At 36.5% G+C, this 25,257-nt stretch overlaps 1 protein-coding gene across 2 annotated transcripts in view; it reads left to right on the top strand.

The window, feature by feature from the left end:
* The first annotated feature begins 3,096 nt into the window (after positions 1-3,096).
* The window catches only part of LOC117235150 (laminin subunit alpha-1), a 200,000-nt gene continuing 177,839 nt past the window's right edge, over positions 3,097-25,257 (top strand). For both annotated transcript variants that reach the window (XM_033496929.1, XM_033496919.1), the window contains exon 1: positions 3,097-4,118. In XM_033496929.1, the coding sequence (XP_033352820.1) occupies positions 3,998-4,118 (121 nt within the window). In that variant the 5' untranslated portion in view covers positions 3,097-3,997. The remainder of the gene's footprint in view (positions 4,119-25,257) is intronic.

Raw genomic sequence — 25,257 nt, 5'->3', positions numbered from 1 at the left:
GTGGTAACCTGTGCGCGTATAAGTATTCCAAGCGATTCGCTCGATGAACGTAGAACGACTGAGAGAAGCGATAAAACGCATATTATTTCCCGATTAAACGAGAAACGGCGATAATCATACTTGATACCGATTTCCTTTTCTGACCTGGCCCACGGACCGACTTGGAATCAAAAAAATCATCGATCTTAAATAACAAACGCGAAAGATGAATTTGCCTCGGAGCAGTGTTTCATGTGACGTTTGTTCTATGCAGGATGTAAACGTTGATAATGATCGCGATTTTTGAATGTCTGTTCCGCTGACATGCGATATAAAAGGTTACTTCCGTGCGAAAGGATCTCATAAAATTCGTGTCGCGTCCTACGATGAAACCAAAGGTCGCCACCCTGTATCGCGTAACATGCTTTCAGTGTAAATCGTTTTATAGGTTAGGTTTGAAATCTCCTCTTGGCGTGAAACGAAAAGAGCTCGGACTGACGACTTCTCATTGCTGCAATTTGCGCGGGTTTGCAAGGCTCAAGTTGTACATTATAATTGCACCGAGGAGATTTACGGGTTAAGAGAACATTAACGAATTCAATTGTCTTCTAGAAATCTTCGGTCGTTGATTCAAATCGATTTACATATCTCTCCGAACACTGCGTACATATCAAAACGATATTTATCGAATGTATCGCGTTCGTACAAATTAGAAATAACATCGTAGCGCCGTGAACACGTCGAAATAAAATAACATGGAAATATAGTATATCCCGTGATGTACAAGAGATGCAAAACCTTGTAGAACTGCCAAAACCGGCACGCGACAGTCTTTAAAGTATCGAACCTTCCATTTGACATCGTACGGGTTGATGTAACTGCCGAACGAAAGCGCCTACGTATAAACAGGTAAGTCGAACCGAAGAAATATAAAGTGCATAAACGAGGCGCACGATCACCAGATATTGTACGTAGTTTCTAAGTACGTGCGTGTTGCAACGATATCTAAATGCCATATCAATACCTGTCTGCACGTATCACCGTGTGACAGTAATTAATTGCAGGTCACCGAACTGCGATAAGAGTGATGCGACACTTGCATTTTCATATTATTTTGTCAATCACTGATTACGTATCCCCCAGAGGTCGAGAGTCGAATCTTCGTCTCTTGGCTCTTTACTCGGCAAAGAATGCAAGAGTTCGTTCGTCGCTTTCTCAAAACGTGTGAATTTTGATGTAACGTCGTTGTAATAAAGACATAATGGAAATTGGGGTGGACGCATCGTATGTTTAACTTTAAATGCGAAGCAATAGATGGCTCCTTGATACGCGTGATTATGGTCGGAATTTTGACGAGGCGAGTCGATAGCTCATAGCAATTATTGTATAACGATAGTAGTACTATGTGTCAGATCGATCACGCGATCGAGCAGCCAAGGCGATTGAGAGCGAACTGGGAACTTTGAGCCGCTTGGTAATTTCAGTGCTAAAAAACAAAAAAAAAGCAAAAAAAATACAAGAAAGAACACTAATTATATCCATAACTATCCTATATACCTAAAACCAAAAAAAAAAAGATAACCAAAGCATTGTAACCTTCTAGAGGCAAAGAAGAAATAGAGAAGTACCTAATCTTGTATGGTTTAGTTCGACCACTGATTTGTCCGTGTGTGTTCGTTATTGAAATATGTTTCTTTAGTAAAAAAATGCTTAAAAATCTAAATCTGACTATTTACTACTTTCCATATCCTTTATACCTACGTTAATCCTTCGAGGTGTAGGAAGTGAAATAATGAACAAGGCAGATATGAAATGAATCAACTGAATATGTCAAAGGATATTTGCTATGGTCATGTGCCCGGAATATAAATCAAAATATACTACGGTGCTTAATAGATATAAAAGATATAATATATATAATAGATATTTAAAAAAAATCAATTTCCAATTTTGGGGCAAAAAGTATTGAAATACTATACAATTGTTACAGGATATATGTAAAATATATTCTATCTTGGAACAATAGGTATATTGGAATATCTTAATAGTTTTATATAAAACATCTTTAATCCTTTATGAATATTACAAAATCGTTTACACTTCCAATATTCAATATCATCCATGCATAAAATTGATTTTCCACCAGACTGTTGATCGTGTTGTCGATCAAAAACTATATCGCTAATATATTAAAGAGAAGGGAAAGTTTGAGTAATATAAATATGCGATTTAATCTGACATATAGCCGCGAAAAGGTAAACGTGTATTGATCGTAGATAATAATGCATAAATTCCACGTCCCTTTCAGAAATCACGAATTGTAAGGGCAACGCCTGTAGGCGATTGCCGGTAAGATACCTATACCAGATAAAGCTAAATCTGGTATCTCACAACACTATGAAATTCGATATTTGGCCACTGCGAATATCCTTTAACGCTGTTTTAACGCTATATTTGATGAAATCGATACTTTTGCCAAAGTAGATAAAATCACGAAAATATATCATACTATCCGCATAAATGTTTTTCTTCATTTCAATAATACGTTCGCAAGAATGGAAGTAGAAATAATTTATATCTCTCGCGATATTATCTATCGTAATTTGTAATACTACACTGTTTTGGAGAAGCTAGTATCGATAATACGTTGATAAACAAAATACTATAACAAACTGAACGATTAAAATACGTATAATACGTAATTAACATCGCAAATTAAAATTTACTTTACTAATACATTAATATAAATTACTGTTTTATAATCTCCATAAACCTACTAGTAAAGAAGCAAAAAAATTATATTACATTTATAAAGTCGCACAGAGGAAGATAACACGAATATGAATGTTGAAAGTGCGAATGGTCAGAGACGAACGTCGTAACATTTTCAAGTTTATCGTAAAAATCTAACATCTGTGAAACTTCTGATTTACTTGGCATAACGAGTAGAGGAAATTTATGGAGATTACAACAGACAATATGTACCGGATATTCCTTCTATCTGTCAAAACTTAGGGTAGCGTAACCGCTAAGTGTGAGGGTAAATGGTGAGGGGTGGGAGGTAAGCAAAGAGTCGTACTCGGTGGTGGCTCGACACTTCGGTTCAGTTCGCTCGCGGCGCTCACACCGTTCGTGTTTCTCGGCGGTCGTCCTGGTTTCCTTTTGGAACGGTTTTATCGTCACGACCGTCACTCGAAAGGGACCCGTTTTCGTACATACGTAGGTGAATAAGCGCGTGTATAACGTGGACAACCACGCAGAAAACAAATACGAAGAAAACAACGGAAGTGATACTAACGCAGCGAGGCGTCTTTGTTTACGAGCGACCGGTATAACATCGAAATTGGCGGGAGTGAGATAGAAAGAGAAAGAGAGAGAGAGCGCGAAAGGACTTTATCCTGCGACGGTGCAACAAGTGAACGTTGACACGTGGAAAAATCGCAAACGAATCTGATATTTCGACGGTCGTTGAAAGTCTCGCGTACGATGTGTCAGTTCGATAAAGGGTGAACGTGGTTGTGTTTCTCGATTTCGATACGTTCGTTTCATTTTCCGACACGCGAATCGGTTCCGTTTGAGCGCCCGGCGTGTTTCGATAATCGAATAATCGAATCTATCGATCGACTGTATTCGGTGTGCGTATTCGCGACGTTTCCCTCGCGGTGTGTAATCGCGGTCGGATTTTTTGGTTACGTTTCGCGCGGCAAACGGCGGGAAAAATGAACGTCGATTCGAACGACTGGAGCTCGCGAGTGGCCGACACGCGCGATTCGAAATGATATCCGTGGCGTCGATGGAAACAGAAGACACCAGGATAAAAGTGCAAACCACGAGCGAACCGTGGCGGTTCACCAACGAATGTCGAGCGTTGTGATCGGCGTGAAATCGTCCCACGATTCGTTCAGTGCCGAAGACTAGTTAAGAATTTTGCTGTTTCCCCTTTGATTTACGAACCGCGTGTGCGTGAATGGTCGCCTTTGTTCGACGATATCGCGAATTGCGAATATTCTCGTGAATCATGGCTGTTCGAATGCTCCGCTCTTCTTTAATGTTACGAAGCCTCTTCTTCCTCTTGTTGCTCCTGTGGAACCTGAATGCCGCGCATGCTGCTCGTGGATTTAGACACAACACGAGGCATGGTAAGTCCTTTTGTTTGTTTTTGTCGGTATTTTCTTTCTCTCCTTTTTTACTTTACTGGAACTGGGTAAACAGAGCGCTGACGACACAGCTAAAGTTTTTTCTCGGGATACATATGTATACCATCCAGAATTGTTTATGTGATGGATGGTAAGGTTTAGAGCATATTACGTATTATAATTTCTTTCGTATTTAATAATGTATGAATCGAACATTATTGTCATTATAATTTATATTTTCTATATTTCTTCTTGTTTTTCTTTTTAACTCTCTAATGAGTATTTTACTTATTTATACAAATAAATATTGTACTTGATCACAGTTTATCATTTTGATTAAAAAATTAGCAATCGATAACTGCACTAAATAGACTATTTTGGGTACATATGTATATTATTTCGCTATAATTACCCCTTGCACATTTATGTCCAGTTATCTTCCCATTCAATGTCAATAATAGTCTGAAATTGCATTATAAATTGCCACCAAGCATTCATTAAATATCGCAAAGTATTCTGCAATTTCGTCTTACGAATCTTATATCAACATCGTCACGTACGTTATACATAAGCAATAAAAAGATAATACTTCATTGCCGTTTCTTTTTATTAGTCATATTACTTTCGATAACGATGACATTGTTCCGATTCCCGCATAATGACCGCTTTATTTTTTAATACGATTCATCACCAGTGTCACGAACTTTCCCGCGTAACAATGAATGATTACAGTTCTTTTCCTCTTATTTCGCGTTAGACATTTTTAGGAATTTTTTACGAATTAGGAAATTTTTTAGCGAATTCTTCTCGATCAATCCGCGCGAAATTTAAACTTCACACTGTTTCACTTTGTTTTCGCTGAACACGAAGGATGAAAGCATCGTTCATCCTCTGTGTTGCTCCAAAGTGAAACAGAGCAAATTCGGCTTTAAACATTATATATCCTTTCTTCTCTCTCTCTTCCCTATTATAAACTTATATTGCTCGAACCTAAAGAAATTGAATTCTACGAATTATTTTCGATATCTTGCTTTCGAGCAGGCTTGTCAATTATAAATGCCATAAGTAACATTTTCCTCACATTCCGAGAAAAGCTTTGTCGCTATTTTGGCATCGATAGCGGCACAGCTTGAAAAAATGTGAATTCGAGAGGAGATGCTGCGTAAAATTTACGAAGAAATCTTCACGAGTTACTGTTTACGAAAGCAGTACAGTCCAATACCTTCCATTCGTAGCATCACACTACAATTGATGAGTCAGTATTGTTAAACTAAGGCCAGGTTGATAACGATATAAATAATAATTTTGCCGTCTGACGCCAAATTGACGGAATTATAAATATACCTATCGTTTTACGCGATAAAGATAGAAACATAATGTAGATCTCCTATCCGACAAAAGCAAATTTGAAACTTCTTTGTAGTCGTGTCACTGTTGTTGCCAGGTAGCGATATTATTACTAGCGAAAGAGGTGAACGAACTCATTACCCGGTTTAATACATTTTTGACAGATTACGATTTAGACCAGTGACGTGATACAGTGTTATTTGCATAACGTAGATTTGCACAACACGCTAAGCATAATGCACATGAATCGCCGTTTATCCGTAATGTCTCAGATGTTATGTAGACAGGCGAGTGCAACGGCACTCGACGAGATCAAGATAGAAGCTTTTTATTGCCGCGGTACAAAATCATTCCTTCGAAACGTATTTGCGCCCGTTCCTTCCAGCTCAAGCGTGCGCCTCGTTACGCGAATAATTTTTTACAGTTATTGTGACAGTTTTACGGGCTTTTTTCCGAAGCGCGCACGCGTGTAGGCTTTTATTTCATCCTGCTGCAATTTCTGCGTAAATTCCATTTTAAACGTACGTTTTCCTATTTTTCAAATGTCGCAGGCGAAAGGATAGGTAATATCGTAACGATGGACTTTCGTTTGTTTTACATTTTGAAATAGGTATGATCTTATGCGTTATAAGCTACATTACGTAATTTTACAATTTCTTTTTTTTTTTATATATATATATGGATAGGTAGATGCGAAAGATTTTAAATAGCTCCATTTTCTAATAGGCCGTTTCCTTTTTCATCTCACACTATAGTCATATCCTACGGTAATCAATTCCGTGAAACCTTGAACCTTTAATCTTCTAAACATCCACCGAATGGTTTCTGCGTAATATCCGTAATAACTTCCGCAGCACCTAACCTCCCGCCTTTAATTGAAGCCTTCAACGTCTCGTCTGTACCAACATCTGCCTTGTTTGAACTAGAGCTCCCCTGTAGCTCCTTTTTAACGGCCCAGTTTTCAAGGTGTACAGGCTTCTCTTAGGTTAAAAACACGAGGCAATTAAGGACTCGAGAAAGGAAGAAAATCGCACATTGGCAGTTTTATAGAAATTTGTTATATTCGTAGTCGATGAATTATTAGAAACTCGATTTGGACGAAGAATTTTTAACCATTTCAGCCATCTTATATAAAGAAAGAAGCAAACTATCGATTAAATCATTTTGCAGTATCCAATACGAATACCTATATATTGCATTACAAATCAAGCAAGTTGGTATGTCGATTATCATCATAAATTCTTCAAAGATTGAAAGAATTATGTCAGAAGCGAAGCATGTAGATTGGTATTTTCGTGTAGTATGAAAAATATTTCATGTCCGCGTACACTTTCGTTGGAAAAGTATATCTGGTACGAGAAACGATACTGAGAACGTCAAACATATTTTTCCAAATTATGTCGATTGGTCGCCAAGTTTTAACGTCATTCCAATCTCAGTGATGATAATTTCGCAGTTTAATATAAAGTAAAAAATATGTAAAAATCAATCGTCAATTCATAGAAATTCTGAGACTGGCGCGTGTACTTAACTCAAACTCGTTCTAAAAATTTGTGGACGAATGCTCGCGGTGTGGTCTTTTAAAATATGGGTGAAAATTTAGACGAATCACAACGACTGCGACCTCGTAAAACACACGTCTGCTCCAAGAATATTAAGTGTCAGGACATTCCGTGCCTCCCGCCTCTTTGCTCTATATTTAGCAGCAACTACATCGAATCGGTATAGGGTGGAACGCGAGCGCATCCTTTGCGCGATATCTAGCGCGATCGAAGACGAAGGTTATCGATTATTTTTCACACCGATGCTCGGTGATACGAGACTGGTAAAATGGACATGTTGGACACCTTGATCGTGAACTTGGACGTACACTGAGTCATGGTAAATATTTAGTTACTATATAAAACCGTTTTGTGTATATATTGCGCGGCTTGTAACGAAATATGTAAAGAATATGAAAAATATAAAAAATGTAAAATTTGATAATTACTCCAATGACTATAATGTTTATATTGGTACAATTTGAGACAAATTTGGAAATTCGTATAGGGATTATAATATATTTATTACCAGTAAGAAAAATAGTAATGATAAGCATAAGTATAATGAGTGATAAAGATCGTCTCGGCGAATACACATCGAGGTTGATTAATGTAGCGGATAATCGACTATTTAAATACTTCTATGAGTATGGAAATTCTTTCCAAAAATATCGTGTATTAAACATTTGTAAGAAATTTATATCGAACCTTATTGTTTAAATATTATTTTCGATAATCAAAAATTTGAATATTGTAGTATTTTAAATATTCGTTGGAATGCATTAGGAAATGATTAATTATTAATTATTGTTACAATTATTAATTCGACACGTATAAAAGCACATAAGAGGTAATTTTAATAGAAATGTTGTAGAATTAAAACTACGCGCGTTGCAATTATCAAGAAACTACCGTAATAAAATTTGCTGTTCTTGGAACTACTTTCTTTTCATCTCTCGAAAAACTTGATCGAAAGTTGCAGTTTTAATAGCTCGGATGCAAACTGGCAATTATCGCGCTACTTCGAAAAGCAATAAATACGAATAACGTTCAATAATTAGCCATTTGACGTTCATAAAGCTTCCTACACAGCGATCCTAATCAACTTCCAATCTTCCTATCGATGAATACGTGAAATACGAACTGAATGCATAATATGATTACTTTTGTCAGCCTGTATATAGCCCTTTTTGTACTACAAAAATGATCATATACGTTCATCAAATGTTCATATATACTACAAAGATTCTCTGCTATTTACTACTTCGATCATCCAATTCTAATAATTTCCTCTTATTATTAAAATAATAGTCAAAAGTCTAAACACTACCAAATACGAAATAAAATTGAAGATAATATCAAACTTGGAGATATAACAAACGAACTGTTCATCAGCATCACTACGTTCTCGTAATCATCTTCTTTTCTCGTGGTTTCCCGAAAAATGTGCTCTAGAGTGGCATTTTTAGTGGGTCAGACGCAACCGCGTAACTATCATTGCCTCGTGAAACGATAAATAAGAGTAACACGCGATAATTAACGTTCACGGAGGGTTAGTCAAGCGAGATCGATCGATCGTATACACACAGATAGCGGTTGCTCTGGCAAGCCGCTGCCGCCGCCGCCGCCGCGATCGAATCTTCAAGATATCGAAAGATCGAGCTGGCACTCGTCGGCCCGCCCATGTATCGCTTCCTGTTTCTCTAATCGGGCTGATCGTTTCTCTTTACACCCGATATTAATGTCTATGCAATAGCCGACGTAAAACCGTAACTGCATATCTTCCAAGCTATTATTATCATTACTATTATTACTATTATTATTCACGCGACAGACGATTGCCGAGGTGCAAGCTGTCCAGGAAACCAGATTCTTCTTCATGGTAAGTAAGATGATTGAGAGATATACATAAAATGCGATGAGTTTAATGAAATAATGAAACGAGGCAATTGTTGTTGTGGCTGTAAAACACTAATGTTATTCGATATTCATGTAATACAAACGTCTAGAAGATTTACGACGTTTTCTTACGTTTGTAATACAATTTTGCATATTTTACGTTTGGTTAATAGTTTAATGGCCATCGAGTTTATTCTGTTCGATATATTTGAATCAGTACTTCGATCGTTAGAATTGTAACAGTAACTTGTGAGTTATCAAGCTATCCTTATCATTGAGAACAAGACTATTGATTTATAAACTCTCGTAATTAATTACGCTACAGCCTGCATTATCCCAGCTAACGGGAACACAAAATTGTACGAATGATAGAATTTTTGGAATAATAGAACAATCACATTTCTGATATGAAATTTTATTTGTTCAAGATTGAGCATAATTGATAGTTTCCTTAAATATTTATGTTATATATATAATATGTTTCCTGCCACGTAATTTTTCCAACATGAGTAACTGTATAGAGTCACGTTCTTTTTGTACTTTGAACTATCGAATATCCTCAAATGCCACGAATACTTCGGCATAAGAAGATATTTATTGTCACTTTCGTTTCCATTTTTGTGCACAATCGTCGTTATTATCGTCCTTTTCGCAATGCAATCATTTCATTAGGTCAGTGTATTTAAAGTTTTTCTACCGCTGCCAGCATCTGAGGAATCTACGCGGCTTAGATAATTTTTAATATCATTTTTTCTCTTTGTAATGTCTGTGATCTTACCTTTCCCAACACAGTAAATTTTTGCTAGTTCTGTCGTAATTACACAGTTTCGAGTTTTGTAATTTTGTCGCACTTTGTTTCCATAGTTAGAACGCTATTAGTTTCATACTAAATTCTTATAATCGGAATTCGCTCGATCGAATAAAGGGAAGTTTACGTTATATTTGAACATTGATAAAATATAAAAAAAAGGCATCTATTATTGGCAAGTATTATGTTCGGATGATAGAACGTTTGGATATTAGGAAATTCGAATAAGGGAGACTATTGTATATAAATCTATAATAATCTAGTAATGTAAAAAGTTATGAACGTATGTGTTTGATCGTGGAAAATTTGGGACTTTCAGTAATTTCTTCTCGATTAAACACTTAATTGCGGTTTAATGTGAACATAGTATCTAATGCACTTATGGATGGATGTGGGTTAATTGCGCGGCATTGCATCGTATATCATTGCGGTTTTCGTCGTTTTATTACGCTTGCATTGTATAACGTTGTCATTACGATGCTTATAAGGAAGCTCGTAATTTTCTCCTTTTTGATTCGAAGTCTAATTATCTTCCGTGCGTTACTCAAACATCGTAAAATGATAATTGAAATTTCTCGATACGTATTTTGCTTGAATTAATACGACCAGTATGTAAATTACACCTATAATATTAAACTCGCATTTTTATGATACTTTGAAGCCATTTTAACGACATTCTTAATTATTTAATTCGCCGACTTACCGGCAAGAATAAATAATTTACAGTTAATCGATTCCTATATTACTCGATTATTACTTTAGAAGTTTGTTTAACATATGACTTCAGTTTAACACAGAAACGATCAAATATATAGTAAATGAAACTCATTCGTCATTTAAACAGTAACATATATTATTGCTATGTTTCTTAACGAGGTAATTTACTACAATACGTTTCACAACGAGGTTGTGTACCTTGTAATTGCTAATTTGTACCCTTTGACAAAATTCACATACCGTTACTATAAATCTATCAATGTGTCGACAGCCTGGATGCCTATGAACGATAGTATCGTACATATACGTATTCAGAAATCCGCGAAATACACTTTCCCTGACATAAATAACGGTTGAAATACAGTGAATGAGGCATGCAAGCCATTGGAAGCGTGGCTAACAGAGAATGAATTGAAACGAATTTTAAACTCGAGTGAAATCATTGGTTCGTCTTTAAACGCGCGGTACGATAACAGTTTTACAACAGGATACGGTCTCTCCTCGTCTGAAACGGCGCTGTTTCGCGAACAACCGGGCGTTTACGTCGATTCGCCGGAGCGAACGATTAAATTCGCCCTTTCGCCGAAACTAATTAAATTAATGATCCCTCTGCGAGAACACCGACTGCCCGTTTAGATATCGTGCAATACACTTGGTATATACACGTCCCGATCGCTAACCAAGACATGGGCTGGAGCCGCGAGTTTTTCGTTTCAACTATGTCCGTACAAACGGCGCTATTCTACTGACTCGTGCTATAAATTCGCTCGTATCTCCTGATATTGGTTCTCGCGCCCATTCGGCGTTAGTTAATTGTTATTCGTTGCACTGGTTGCTCGATCGCGATGTTTTAATTTCATTTGACGATGAATATGATCTCTGATAGGCGTGCGTCTGGTGAAAAGCTTGGTGGTTTGATAAATACCAAAGTATTGGTAGGATGTGAATAAACGAGCTAATAAGGGGATAAAGATCGAATGGAAGCTTGGTTCAGTGTGTATATGTTTGTTGCAAAATGTTCTCTTTGCTGTCAGGTTGTTTAACTGGTCGCTTAGAAGGGGAAGAAAAATAATTCTGATAGATATGTTCTGCTCGTAATTGCGATAGTAGCGAAAGAATCTTCGAATACGATATCTAGTACATTGAGAGTACGCAGTTCAGAAAGTGTGCGCAAGTTCTCTACAGAATTCATTTTGTGACAAGGTTCATCGTGTGGCACATAAACGTTCGACGAAGAAGCATCGTGACTTTCTTCAATATTCGCTGTAACAATCATAATGAGATCGTCGGTAGTATGATTGTAAAAAATTTTATAAGGTGCAATTTTAATAAGAGATAATTCTAATGTTCTAGCCATTTGTAACACAATTTTTTGCAAAGTCTTTCTTTCAGGCTCTGAGAAAGAACAGTGCTCTTAGTTAATACAGGAATACTTGGAAAAGAAGAATTTTTCCTAAACATTAACCGTTACAATCGAAGGATTCGTAATAAAAATGATTCTCGGCCATGTCTATCTATTTCCATTTCTTTTTCTTTTTCCCGTCAGTGTCACAACTATCATAGAAAATCTTTAAAAAAGTTCTTACTAAATTCATCTTCGTCTCTATTATTATTTCAACGAAAGATCTACTCCGTAGAACACAATTTATCACTTCAGTCTTCGCTTATTCCTAGTCGGTCTCTTATTTGCGGTCAAACAGCTTCTAGGCAGAAATAAGATAAAATGTTCATAGAAATCTATCTTGGTGATCCTGGTTCGCTAAACGGGCGGCTTAGAAGTGTATCTCAGAAGATTACCAGCGTCTCGGTTCGCTTGTATTATCGTGTGCGGTTGTGGGAAAAAAGAGCGAGAAATTATGAGCGCCATATCTAACGGTGATTAAAATATTCCGCGTAAAGCACCGGCACTCGCGTATCCAGCGTTTTTGCCGGGTCGCGAGCAAGCAAATCACCGCTGGTCGCTCGAAATAATTTCATTCTCGTCTTGCGTATATCGCTCTCGTTTTGTTCCTGTTTAAATGCCGTCGCGCTGGGCATGCAAAGTAACACTGCCGACGTGTATGTACGTGCCCGGCGTGCTGGAGGGTTCAGGGAGAAACTCTGCCTCGTGCCCTTCCTTGGTGTATTTAAGGGAATGCCAGGCTTGACCGTGACAAGGGCGATCGCCTTGAACTTTGCCCTCTTAGAACCTCGGACATCCCGATCAAATCGAATTCGCCTTCTGTGGGAAGATTCGTCAAAACGTGTTCACTCTTCCGAGATTTATTTGTCGTCGAGCAAGCGTGTACGTATTTGGAATAAAATTGAACACGGTACAGGAACTATCAGATATGCAAAAGATTCTTTTTTCTCAATTTTCTTTTATTTATACGTGATACATATATGCGTTATAGATTAATTAAACGAAATATATTTCCTCCATTTTGTAAATAAAAAATTACACCGGCACATTTTTGGATTTCTCCAATGTTTCGAAAGTGCTGTCCGGTTAAAGAGTGCTGCATCGATCGTCGTGCAGTCGGTGTCAAATCTGCGGAAGAACTTTCCAGCTGAGGTTAAGGACAGTGATTCGAGCCACATACGGTCTAGCGTCGTCGATGTCGCTCATCGCGGTCACTGTTTCCCTTGCGAGATTATTGTCGCAATCGATCATGAAGTTGGCGTTTCAGATAGATCAATAGATATAAAAAAGGCGGGAAGCGATGTCGATTAAAAATAATTGCACGTGAACGCTTGGAAAAAAGCTTAAGGTAGACAATGAAGACCATTTTCCATAGAAATGAAGGATTTTGCATTTGGCCGTTAACGGTGGAAATGTAGTAGAAGAAGTGGCGGCACAGTCATTGCCAATGCTCCAAATGCCAATTTCACCGCTTTCTGTACGATCATGGCCTAACGAATAGGAAATAATCCAAACCAATTGAAATGCATACACAGTAAGCCACGGCAATAGGTTAAGAGTACCAAATTTTAAAGAAGGTATCGTCGAAATCCAGGAAAACGTTACACGTCAACAGGATGAATTTTTTTTATACCTTATTTGCGTGAAAAATGATCCTTACCTCGGCTCAACGAGTTCACAAATCACTAAAAAAGTGTGTTTCTAGCCAAGTATTTTATGGTTCAGATACTATAGCAGAGTCAAAGTTTTAATGTAACTTCGATGACTGTGCTGTGTCTTTTTATTGTGCTCGAAACTATAGAAAGCGTGTAGTTTGGAACTTAGTATTTGCGCAAACTGCCATATCCTGCAGCAGTGCTGTTTATACAGCAGCAACTTTGCCACCGCTGTACACGCAACTGTTCTTTGATCATTATTTGCACGCGGTTGCCTCTATGGTAGATACGATATACCTGCAATCTTATGTTCTTTATGCGGAACGATGAAATATTTGAAAAAATGCTGTAAAGGTATTTCAGTTTGCTCAAACAAATTCTTCCAGCGTGAAATATGATAGCTGAGAATTATTTTTTAGAATAATCATTGCAGATAGTATACTTATGATCGTATTCTGTTGAGCGTTTGTAATTGTATGCATCTGATGGTTATTTAAAGCTACATGTATGAATACAGATTTTTGTTAATTCGAATATTATTATTTCGTATAGATTTAACTTGAAATTAATGAATGGATATTTAACTATCAAAAATATGAAAATATTTTATGAATAGAAATTTGTGGGCTATTTATAATTAATTATCTTTATGAAAGATTTAGAATGATCTTGTAGAAATAGAAATACTATGAATATAAATATTATAAATATTATAAATATTATTAATATAAATATTATGAGATACAACTTTTGGGTTTTTCGTTTAATTCAACTACGAGTTTGTAGCTTCGTCTAAATATTCAAACAGGACGTCAAATTTTGAAGGGAATGCGGCTGCACGAGATATTTCTAAACAGAAATCCATCGACTGCGCAAGTTGGGAATTGTAAACTTACAGAACATGCCACTGTATCCTAAGTATACAATGTACTTACCTACAGGCACCCTATTGCAGTTGACAAAGAGTAAACTTCCTTTTTTAAGAAAATTACCTTGAAGAACTGTACGTAAAAGATCACTCTAAATTCCTTGTAAAAAATATACTGATAATGTATTGATAATATAAATAACACAATGGTATTAATAAACTGATAGTAAAAGATTAAAAAATCCATGCATTTAAAAAATTTACGATTATTTAGATAAAAGGTGTATTTGAAATAGAAAACGAAATATTAAGAATTTTTTTATTTTTTGACATTCGAGTGTTATCAGAAATATCAAACTGAAAATTGAAATTACATTTTGCGATTGAAAAACGAATTTTTTTTTTAAGGAATGTTATTGTTACTTTAGGAATACATACTCGCAGTGAAATAAGAGAGAAATGTTTTATATTCCAGCTGTACCATAAAATTCCCATTTCCGACGTAATTGTTTGATGAAAAGAACCAGTTTCACGGACAAGGTTCGATGAAATTGCTTTTCGATGCAGTCAACTATGGAATCACGTTTATTATGAGCATAGCAAGGGCACGCCCACGCTTATGATAAAATGAATGTTCAAGTAAGATCGTATAGTTCCTTGCTCAAACGTGACCCTTTTACCAATTTAAATATTCCTGAATTAAACGAATGCGGATTTTCGATTCAGTTTGATTATTGGACTCGAAAAGAATTCACTTCGTTCGATTTAAAGTGTTTAATCAGTGAACCCATCCTTATTTAATTCTTCGGAATATTATAAGATACATGATCTTAAGCAAATAAGGAAACTCAATTAAAAACGAAATTAAGAAAAATTAAGGGAATGAAAGAATTTAATAGCACCTGCAGTGTGAATTTAGTAAAATATGAGAGCATAGAAGGGTCGGCAACAGTGATTGTCTCGATTATTTCATTTCCTTTTGTTCTTGCTCAGCCTTTATTGTACAGCCAAGAAACGTGATATGCATTCGCAAGAAATGAATGTTCGTACATTTACATTTCTTATTTGAGTTGTTGTTTGGTATAATCAGTGAATGTTAAATTTAATTTCTTGCGGATTTTTTATAGAATCAGTTGTCATAAAGTTATAAAGCTTCTGAGGTATGATTAACAAATTTTTAATTACATATTCTTCTTAAGATTCGATAATTCAGATAACTTGGATTTTTATTCAACTTAAATTCTTATTAAATTCGCTTTGTTTCTGACTTTTAGTTGAACAAAGATCTTTTATTATAAATTTATAATTGAACGTCCGTGATAGAAGAAAGGATCGTTTTCGTTGAAATTAACCTTTTCTCTGAATAATTTATTTAATTACTTTTTTACATATATACATACTCGTATAGTAAAATACTTTTATTTATAAGTAATAGTTTACTAAATGAGACTTTTATATTTCGATGAAATATTTCATTCCACTTATTATAATTTTCCGTAATAAATCTTTGCCACCATTTTATCGGTTATTATGTGGCAAAATAAAATACGTTTCAATTTTAATGTTGTGTGTCTTTTCTCTACGTTGTATACTCCTTTAATCTGTTTCATTAATTAAATTCATTAAGAGTTATTTACGAGGGGTGAAACATTGATTACAAAAGACAATCTATAAAATAAAGGATTAAAAAGAAATATGACATACTTGATCATGTACGAAGCGATAGCTTGAAAAAAGCAATAGTTAAAATAAAGAGAACATTACAGTTCTTTCTAGTTCAAAGGTTATCAGTCGCTCTGTTGACCCTTGCACTCGCATTTTATGTTATTTGGATATGTAATATCGATTAACATAAATTTTTACTTTTCAATTAACTGTGATAGACGATTCTGACATTTCAATATAAAGTGTCGTAATTTAAATTTTTCTTTAATTATTTGATATTTTGTGGTGAACATTTTATATCAATTTTGATAGTTTCTAATTTGTGAAAGAAAAATCTCAGATACTATTTTTGTGTAACGAGACATTTTTCCATTCTTTGCTGAAAATATACAAAAATAACGTTACGTAAAATATAGAGTATTAAGCATTTTAGAGATACCATCATCAAATAAAAATATCTAGAAAAGTGCAAATACAATGCATGGTTAGATTAATGCGGTAAAAAGAGAAAGTATACTATTATATAATAGTACGCGATATGCTTAAATAGGATTAGATATGCTTAGGCTCGTCGATTACAGGAGCTGTGCAGCATGCAAAATTCCATGTTGTATGTTAACATTTTTATGATACGAAGCGGAACATGCATATTGTAATTATATTTACGTGCATGCAGAAGTAGAAGAAAAATTGAAATATCTATTATGTACTTTATTTGTAAGTACACGTGAATATTAATAATTTCAAACGGAACGAATGTTATAAACAAATCTTACAGTGATATCGGTATCCCATCGTGCTGTTTTGATTAAATATCCCATTCCTGTATTAATCAACCGGTTTTCTTAGTTAGCGAGAATTGTAGATGACAGCCGATGAAAACTATATCCTTTCTATTCTCGTTATTCATAAATAGAAAAATTGCCGAAGAAGAAGAAAAGTTATCCATATCGAAATATTGAATATATAATGTATTATTCAATAGTTATTAGTCTCATTGGAACGGATAATTAATTTCAGTAAGCAAAAGATTGTCTGTAAAAATTTGAGAAAGTTTAATGTTCGTTTAAACAAATATTTGTGTTCCATCGATATATTTATTAACAATGAAGTTATTAAAATTCTTTAGTATTAGAAAAATTAAAATGTTTCTTTAAACAATTTAATTATTCATTTAATATTCTATAATTAATATGATTGTTTTTAAAGATAGACGTTTACAAATAGATAGTAACGTTTACAAATGGAATCTTTTCTAACAATTATTCAGACCTCTTGTGAGGATCAAATTTGAAGCACAGATTTCTCTTCGTTATCAATTACTGTAAGTTTAACCTGATCTTCATGCTATTTCGTTACGTCCGAGCCTAAATGATTTATGAGATTTGCCACCCTCTGGCACAGTTCATGGCACTATAATCCCCGTTTGCTGTTGTGGCTATAACATCTTCATTTTTCTCGATTCACAATGCACTTGACTAATGGATTTCATCCAGCAATTTTATTGTTCGTTGAAAGATAAGCAATCCTCAAAACGCGCGTGTAATTTTGGTTATTTCTTGACAGACTGCTGTTTCAGGGGTATAACAAATGAATTCGGTATAAAAGTAGATAGTTCGCAAATTACAATGCATTTCGACAAGACAGAAATATAATTTTAAACAGACGTATACCGATAGTTTCGTTTAAACGAATTTAATTATTCATTTTTATTTGATACTTCACTGATATTTTTAAACAGTGTAAATATTATCTAATGTCTCACAGAATAAAAGAACTCCTTTTATTGTCAATAATTAATATTAATATTTTAATATTTTTCATTATTCATAACCGTATCCTAATCTCTTGGCGTTTCATATTATTCAAATTGATCTGTTCACTTTAATGATACCGTACATGTACTCGTTTTTACGTAAATCGTACCTCAACGCTTTAATGTTTCTCCAATTTGCAACACTCTCGAAACGTGTTAAATTTTGTACGCTCATAAGATAGTAAACGTAGGTATATCGTAACCGAATCATCACAGACAAGGCACAGAACGAATCAATCGGAATATTCCTCGGTTCGTTTCGCTCGTCGTTTCACGCTGCTCGCCTCGTAAACTTTGTTAAACCGTCTATTTCACGCAGCATCGTTAGCAGCATCGTAGGGCAAGACGGAGAGAGAAAAGATCAGCCCCTAACATCCGGCAAGTTGTCGATCTTTTCCCCTAACGCCTTTATTCGTCACACCTCCGCTTTTGTATATGGAACGTCGCGAGACCGGGTATTTTTGTCTCGTCTCTCCTACTAAATCGTGATACCTACGCGTGTGTTCTGTGACCAGGTCTAGCTGCCCGTTTCACGTATCCAGAGGCTGTCGTGTCGAGTTTCACCAGACCATTAATCGTTCGGTCTTTCGAACAATATGGATATTTTCGTTTGCGCGGAGCGTAATAACTCGGCATTAGTCTAATTACCATTCTAAATCGATCGGCGAGTCTAGATAGCGTTCATTGTTCTACTCTACGCCATGAAGATTTATTCGCTGGATGACATTCGTCGTACACCTTGCCACCCTGATCGTGGTCGAGATATCATTAAAGTGTCGTTTGTAAACGTCAGATTTATGTTAGATCGAGCTCGAGCGGCCGGATTGCCTTCTTTGAAATTGAGATTAATTTTCATGCTGGCCTTTGTAGACCTCTCCGTCAGGCGATGATTGCATTTTGTCCCTTAAGATTTCCAGGCTAAAAATAACTGCAGTCGTTCACTAGTTTTTTGCTCTGTTAAACGCGCTCTAATTGCAGTTGGAATAATTTGCAATGTGAAAAACAAATATTACGCGATGATAAGTATTATATTATATTTCTTGTGCTGAAATCTTCCTTCCGATACTCTCAAATTCCACCTATACGTATTTAATCTGATTTCGCAATTCATTTCCCTAACTTACTATTTTTTAGCCACAGACTATCTCGAAGTTCGTTGAAACATTGAAATTCTTCCAGGAAATTTTTAATTCCAACGACGTATGAAAATTTCCGCAGGCGAAACGTCTAAAGACTTGCAATTACGACAGTTTATACCAAAACTATCTCTGAAAGTTCCAATCAGTATCTACGTCCTGTGTTACTACATCAATTTCCTCATCTGGCAATTTTTCCTTGCCAACGCCAATTTCCTCCCACGATCTACCGTGGAAACGCATTGAAAAGCAGGCAATTTCCTCAAGTCCCGCAATAGCTTCCCTAACGCAGAAACACCCAGCGCGTTTGCCAGCATGCGTTCGTGGAAAATTAGAAGCAGTTAGTTTCCCGGTAGGGAGTCCGTGATCGAGACATCTCGAAACGCGGTAGAACCGTGGCTCGCCTGTTATTATTTATGGTTTAAAGTCGGAATAGTAATAGCCGTGATTCATAGCGCTTGAAGCCGACAGCTTCGTCCGGCGACTGTCACCGATTGCAATGTCGCATTAAGCGGGCAAAATCCGGGCCCGTAAGTAGAAGCTATTTATACCGATCCACGATGAGCCCAGTGCCGTATACACTTATTTCTTAGCTACCTTCCTCTTATCTCTGCTTCTCTTCGTTCCGTTGTCGTTGTCTTTTGAAAAGCGCGAGTGCTCTCTCCACGCTTCCTCTTTATCTGTCTAGCTTGAAAACGGTTCATGGTGAATCGGATGGGTCCAATAGCAAACAGGTAACTCGAGATAGTATTTAAGTGCTTCTGGAAAAGCGTTTTGTAGATTTCTCCCTTTTCTTTCCCTTTATTTTTTTCTTTTTTCACTAAGAATTCCAATGCTTTGAAATTTAGTTTAACAGTGTAAATTTTGTTTCTTTACGACGCATATTTTATTGCAAGTCGAGTGTAATAGGATAACGTATCCTGTTCATTTTTCTGCTTGAATTTCCTTTATGACGCTGCAATACAAGACGATAGTGTCTCAAAGGGTGGGCAAAAAGACGACGCTACAACCCGGAAGTGAAACACGTTTCTGACAACTACCTGTGAGTGTCATCAAGGTGTACCATGAGAGTACCGCGCAATTAACACGAGATATGCCTCCAACGTGTATCCTCGTGCCGAGTAGTGTTATATCAGAGTCGCTGGCTTATATCGTCGTATAAAGTGTTGCGAGCCTCTCTGGTTTTCCAGCGTTCCACTTCTCGATACACCGTTATCATATGATTCCGCTCAACTTCAGAGAAAAATTGCTTGGAAATTATTTGAAATTATAGAAAATAAGCACTGCGTGGAAACATTTTTTAATCAGGCTGAAGCAAGGATGTCACTGATTGCTTTCAAACAACTGTATCGTTCATTTTATCTTAACTCGTAATTAGTCGTATCAGAACACGTAATCGTAGCAGATGTATTTCTTAATGGAATTTATTGTATTTACATGCCTATATACCGACCTTCTAGCGTATGACAAAGTTTCATTCGATTTATATACCGCGAGACCAAAAATAAAAGTTAATAAAGAATAACAAAATCACATATTTTTAAAGATTTACGTTCTTGAATTACATACTAACTAATGTAAAAAGGAATTCGTAGATATAAAGTTACGTAGTAGTAGTAGATTTGCGAACAAAAATATACACGCATACAGAAAAATAAATTCATCATACGAAAATGATGTGTAGGAGCAAATTCTAAAACGTTCGTTTTTTTCTCTCCTTGGCTTTGGCTTGCGAGTAAATAGGGCGACCGTTCGTTTAAGATGAAATCACGCTCAGCTTTTTATTTGAATCTACCGGAAGTTGAAGGTGGGCGAGCAATGAAGGGGAATCCTTGCCCGTAAAACTTGTAGAGGCGCGCTTCGTAAATAGGCATCTTACCGAGACAGGAAGTCTTGCCAGATGCTGATCGTCTTTCTCGCACGATGCCATTGCAATCGCGTTCATTGCCTGAAGAATACTCTATCGAATTTTAATTGATAAAATGTTAATTTCTAAAAAATGATTCTAATAGTTGATAAAAGATTATTTAATAATTTTATTCAAATAAATTCGCTTATTGCGATTTCTATAAATTGCCTTTCTTTGCCATAACAAGAATTAGCTGTTCTGACGATCACCCTTATTCTACGTGCCTATTCGTAAATCGAGACTCGGTAATAGTAACATCATCGACCGAATATGCAAAATAACCGACCAATTCGTCTTTTTTGATGATCCGAATTCAAAATGTACGAAAGTTGTACTCGTGAACTGAGACAAAAATTTGTCTGTCTTTGTACGACACTATTATATATTACACGTTATACATTTATTGTTGTCATATCGTACTCTCGTTTGCGTGAAATTTTATGGAACTTTTATCGTTTTTACCGTTACGGAACGTTTATCTTGCTATGCTTCTAATATTTTATTCCGAAAAAGAGATTTTTACCCGCCGATAAAGTTTACTGTTATAACATAGAGAATATTCGAATTCTACGTTTAATCCGAGCATGAAATTCTCAAATTATAAAACTTATTAGAAACGAAATGGTAAAAGAAGGTAGAAAAGTAGCGCTGTGAATGAAACGCAAGGGAAAGCAGCGCAAAGCAGTAAATTAGCGTATAAGGGAAATCTATCTATCGCTTTATTCTCGAAACGACTATAAATGCACGACGCAGCATCTGATACGAAGTGACGAGTACCTCAATTGTCGGTAATTTCTGTCTGGATTTATGCGAGATGCGTGCGGTCTGCACGCGTTCTCGCGTCCTCGCGCGCATCCTTTTTAGGGATATCGCTCGCGCGATTCTCCAGGAAGATTACCAGCCCTGTTACCTGCGTGTTGCCGATCGTTATCGGGCTTCATCGGAATTCCGCTACGCGTCCGTGGCACAATTTGTACGTTCCGACAAAGCTGGACGGCGTTTTGTTAACGATAAGATCTCCTAACGATAGTAGCTCATCCTTGCCGTCGTTCCTCTCTTATCGTCCTTGGTATATCGACGACAAAATTGTTTAGAATGTAAAATATGGGGTAGATTCCCCTCCGAGGACCTGTACGTGCTTCAGAAGCACGTTGTTTCTCTCGGAAGAATTATGGAAATCGGTAGACAGATTCGGTAGCTCTTTGTAGAATTTTATTAGGTGTGGCATGCAGTTCATAAATATTTTGTAGATTTTCTCAGCGAGGAATATTAATATCGAGAAGAAGGTGCTTTAAATTCAAATACATGCTGCTTCTTATGATCAATGTCTTCGTTGCTTTTTTTTCGGAAATCATGGTTTTTTTAATTTCTCACAAGTTCTATGTGTGTAAGTAATTATATAATATGTCTGTACGATGTTTACACTATTTGTATACCAAGTTTACTATTTCTACCCAATTTAAATCTTTATCTCTCGCCATTCCGCATCTTTCTATCGCGTGTTCCAAAGATTCATCTTCCTCACTACGTAACCTACATTTCCTTTCTGTGTATTCTGCCCTTATATCTACATATCCTAGATTCATTGGCCATTCTAAAACTCGCTCTCAGTTTTGACTCATTTTCATCTTAAATATTATATCTACTTCTCTTTCTTGTTACTTCATATCGCCGCTTCTTTGCCCTAATTTTCTTCAAGCTTCTCCTCCTAATTGTTTCTACACACAACCATCCTCTTAGCGAACTGGCAAGATTTAAATTCGAGTATTTATTCTTCAATTACACCGATCACCACATTCTCCGCTTAAACGTTATAACGTTTCCATGGAAGACGAGAGATGTTGCGTAGTTTATCAGAAATAATTGAACTCTTGCATAACCGTACTTACAACTTTAAAAACGCATGCTGACATCAAAACCGTAATCGTGCACGAAAATCACCAGCATGTCTCTGCTGTAAAGGTAAGCCACAAAGGAAACATTACAACATCATCGTGTCAGCAAACATTCGTAAAACGGTGTATACGTGTAATGTCACGCAGATAGTCTGCTATAAATCTACTTTAACATTCATCAGTCACGATAGACTCGACAGGATATAGACACGTCGCTGAATAGCGAGTAACACGATTCTCCCTTGAAGAAACGTGTAAAATTGATGTTGTTAACGAGGCTTATCGTCTCCTTTTCCACTAGTTTAGTGGCAATTCAAACGACATTAACGAATGCTCTCGATATGGTAAATCATCGTACAACGTTGTTAAAGGTCTCGTAGCCTTAGCGATTGAATTTCGAAAGGCAAGCGAAAAGTTGAAAGATGTACGAAGATTTGCTTTTAAAATATTCGAAGTAACTGCTACTAATAACATTTGAACCAGAGAATCGTGAACTATTTTTCTTAATGGTAGTACCAACTATTCGTCTTTATCTTTATCATATTGTTCTTCCGTATTAGGAATAGCCTAAAAATAATTAATAAACAATTCAAATAAAGAACCATTTTCTATTAAACTAAGAGAAAAGAGAGAAAAATTAAAAAGATCGATGCTCGATGATTTCGATCGATTTAGATGCAATCCTCGATACATGATACCAACATGTACATTACAACTTATTTTCTGAAGATTGAAAGCCAAGGACTTTCGTCCTCCAACTCTTTAAGAAGCATGTACTTACGTATTACTTGCAGGTTTTCCTTATACAGGGAAAACGAAATATTAAAGAAACGCAACTATAGTCCCTTTAGAAAAAGCTGTATCGAATATAAAACAGTATCTCCAACGGACAGATATTTTAATATTTATCGAAGCTCAAACAGAATTTCTAGGTAATTGGAGTTCTACCAAAGATCACGACCCTAAACGAGTTAAAGAATCGTCGAACGTCAGTAGGGAGGAGCAGCTCTGAAAGTGAAGGCTGTCAGTTCGGAATGTAACACCTTCTCGCGTGACTGGAAGGTATCGAGGTGATGGTACGCGAGCAGCAGAATAAAAATGTCCATTCGGACGTTCGATTGCCCGGTCGTTCAACTTCTTTCATTTCTATTCTTCTTCGTCGCCTTCACTGACGCCCACTCATCCGAAATTGCACCTTGAAGATCACGGGCGCCTACTCGCTCTCCTTTCTCCCCCTTTTCGTTTCTTTTTTCTCCCATAGTTTCTTCTTTTGACGTTTCGCTTCCCTGAGGCGCCACTCGCGAGAGAACCGGAAACGTCGGCGAAAGATAACTGGTCCTAATTTTACAGCACACGCAGAAATCATACGGCCTGTTGCTCGTCCAAAGCGCCGTTATTAGTTGCTTGGTGACGACTCTCTTCGTGCTTCATAAATAATGCGATTCACGCGGTACAATTGTTCTTTCACGAAACGTTTGTCTTTCGCGTGTTTGCTGCTAAACGTTGCGCTTCTTAAGCGTTTTTCAGGGCATCTGAGTGTCTGTGATTTGCATGAAAGTACCGGGTTTGAAAGCTGCGTACCCCGAACAAATGGCCACGAGGTTTCTTTCAAAATTCCTTATCAAGTTCAACAACGTTCGAAATTCTTTTCACGTACCGAATTCTTGATTTATGAAAACATAGAGAACAGAACAGATAGAATGTTCATTTAAAAAATAGAAACTATTCAATTAGCGCAGATTAGATCAGTTTTAATGAACTTACCTGTGTTTTAACTTTCTTTAAAGTACATACGTTTGAAATACTTAATGAACGAACAAAATGAATAATTGCTTTGATCTTACAAATTCTTTTTAATTCTCAAGCGTTATAATCAGTTTACTACTTATCCTCGTTCTTTCAACTTTAGTCGTTTCACGACTGCCCTACGAGTCTTCATATAATTCCAGGAATCTGCTGAAAATCCTCCAAACGTATAAATTACAAATGCAAACCAAATGTTAACTCGTTATCACCCCGCATACAAAGCATTTCGTTCAGAAACGCGTAATGCATCTTCCCACGCGATGCCTCGTACTAGCGCATCAATCAACAAATAATTGCACGCGTAATTGTAGCTGTACGTGTAACATCGTATCCTCAGTGCTCGATCAACGTTAGTCGTCCGACTCATTCTCCCCTTTATAGCAATTTCGTCAGTTTATCCTCTTCTTTCTGCAATGCAATTAATAGCGTACACTTATTAGCGCCGGCACGCGCTCTTTACTTCGTATGGTTCGCCGGTCGTGAGTCGGATAAAACATATAGTCGGTTTTTGTATTGGGTCAGAAACGCATCGAGGGCTACGATAACTAAAGTCGAGGCTAAGGCCAAGGCTCTTTAAGGCAACATGTTCCTCTCTTCCACATGCCAACTACGGTCAGAGAACCGAAGATATTCCCTTCTTTTCTTCCCCCGACTGGATCGTCGACGACGCGAAAACAA

Source organism: Bombus vosnesenskii, unplaced genomic scaffold (genome assembly GCF_011952255.1).
Source record: "Bombus vosnesenskii isolate JDL3184/JDL3185 unplaced genomic scaffold, Bvos_JDL3184-5_v1.1 scf7180000013264, whole genome shotgun sequence".
NCBI classification, from domain to species: domain Eukaryota; kingdom Metazoa; phylum Arthropoda; class Insecta; order Hymenoptera; family Apidae; genus Bombus; species Bombus vosnesenskii.
The sequence above is the reverse complement of the archived record's forward strand: the minus strand, read 5'-3'. Positions and strand labels throughout refer to the sequence as shown.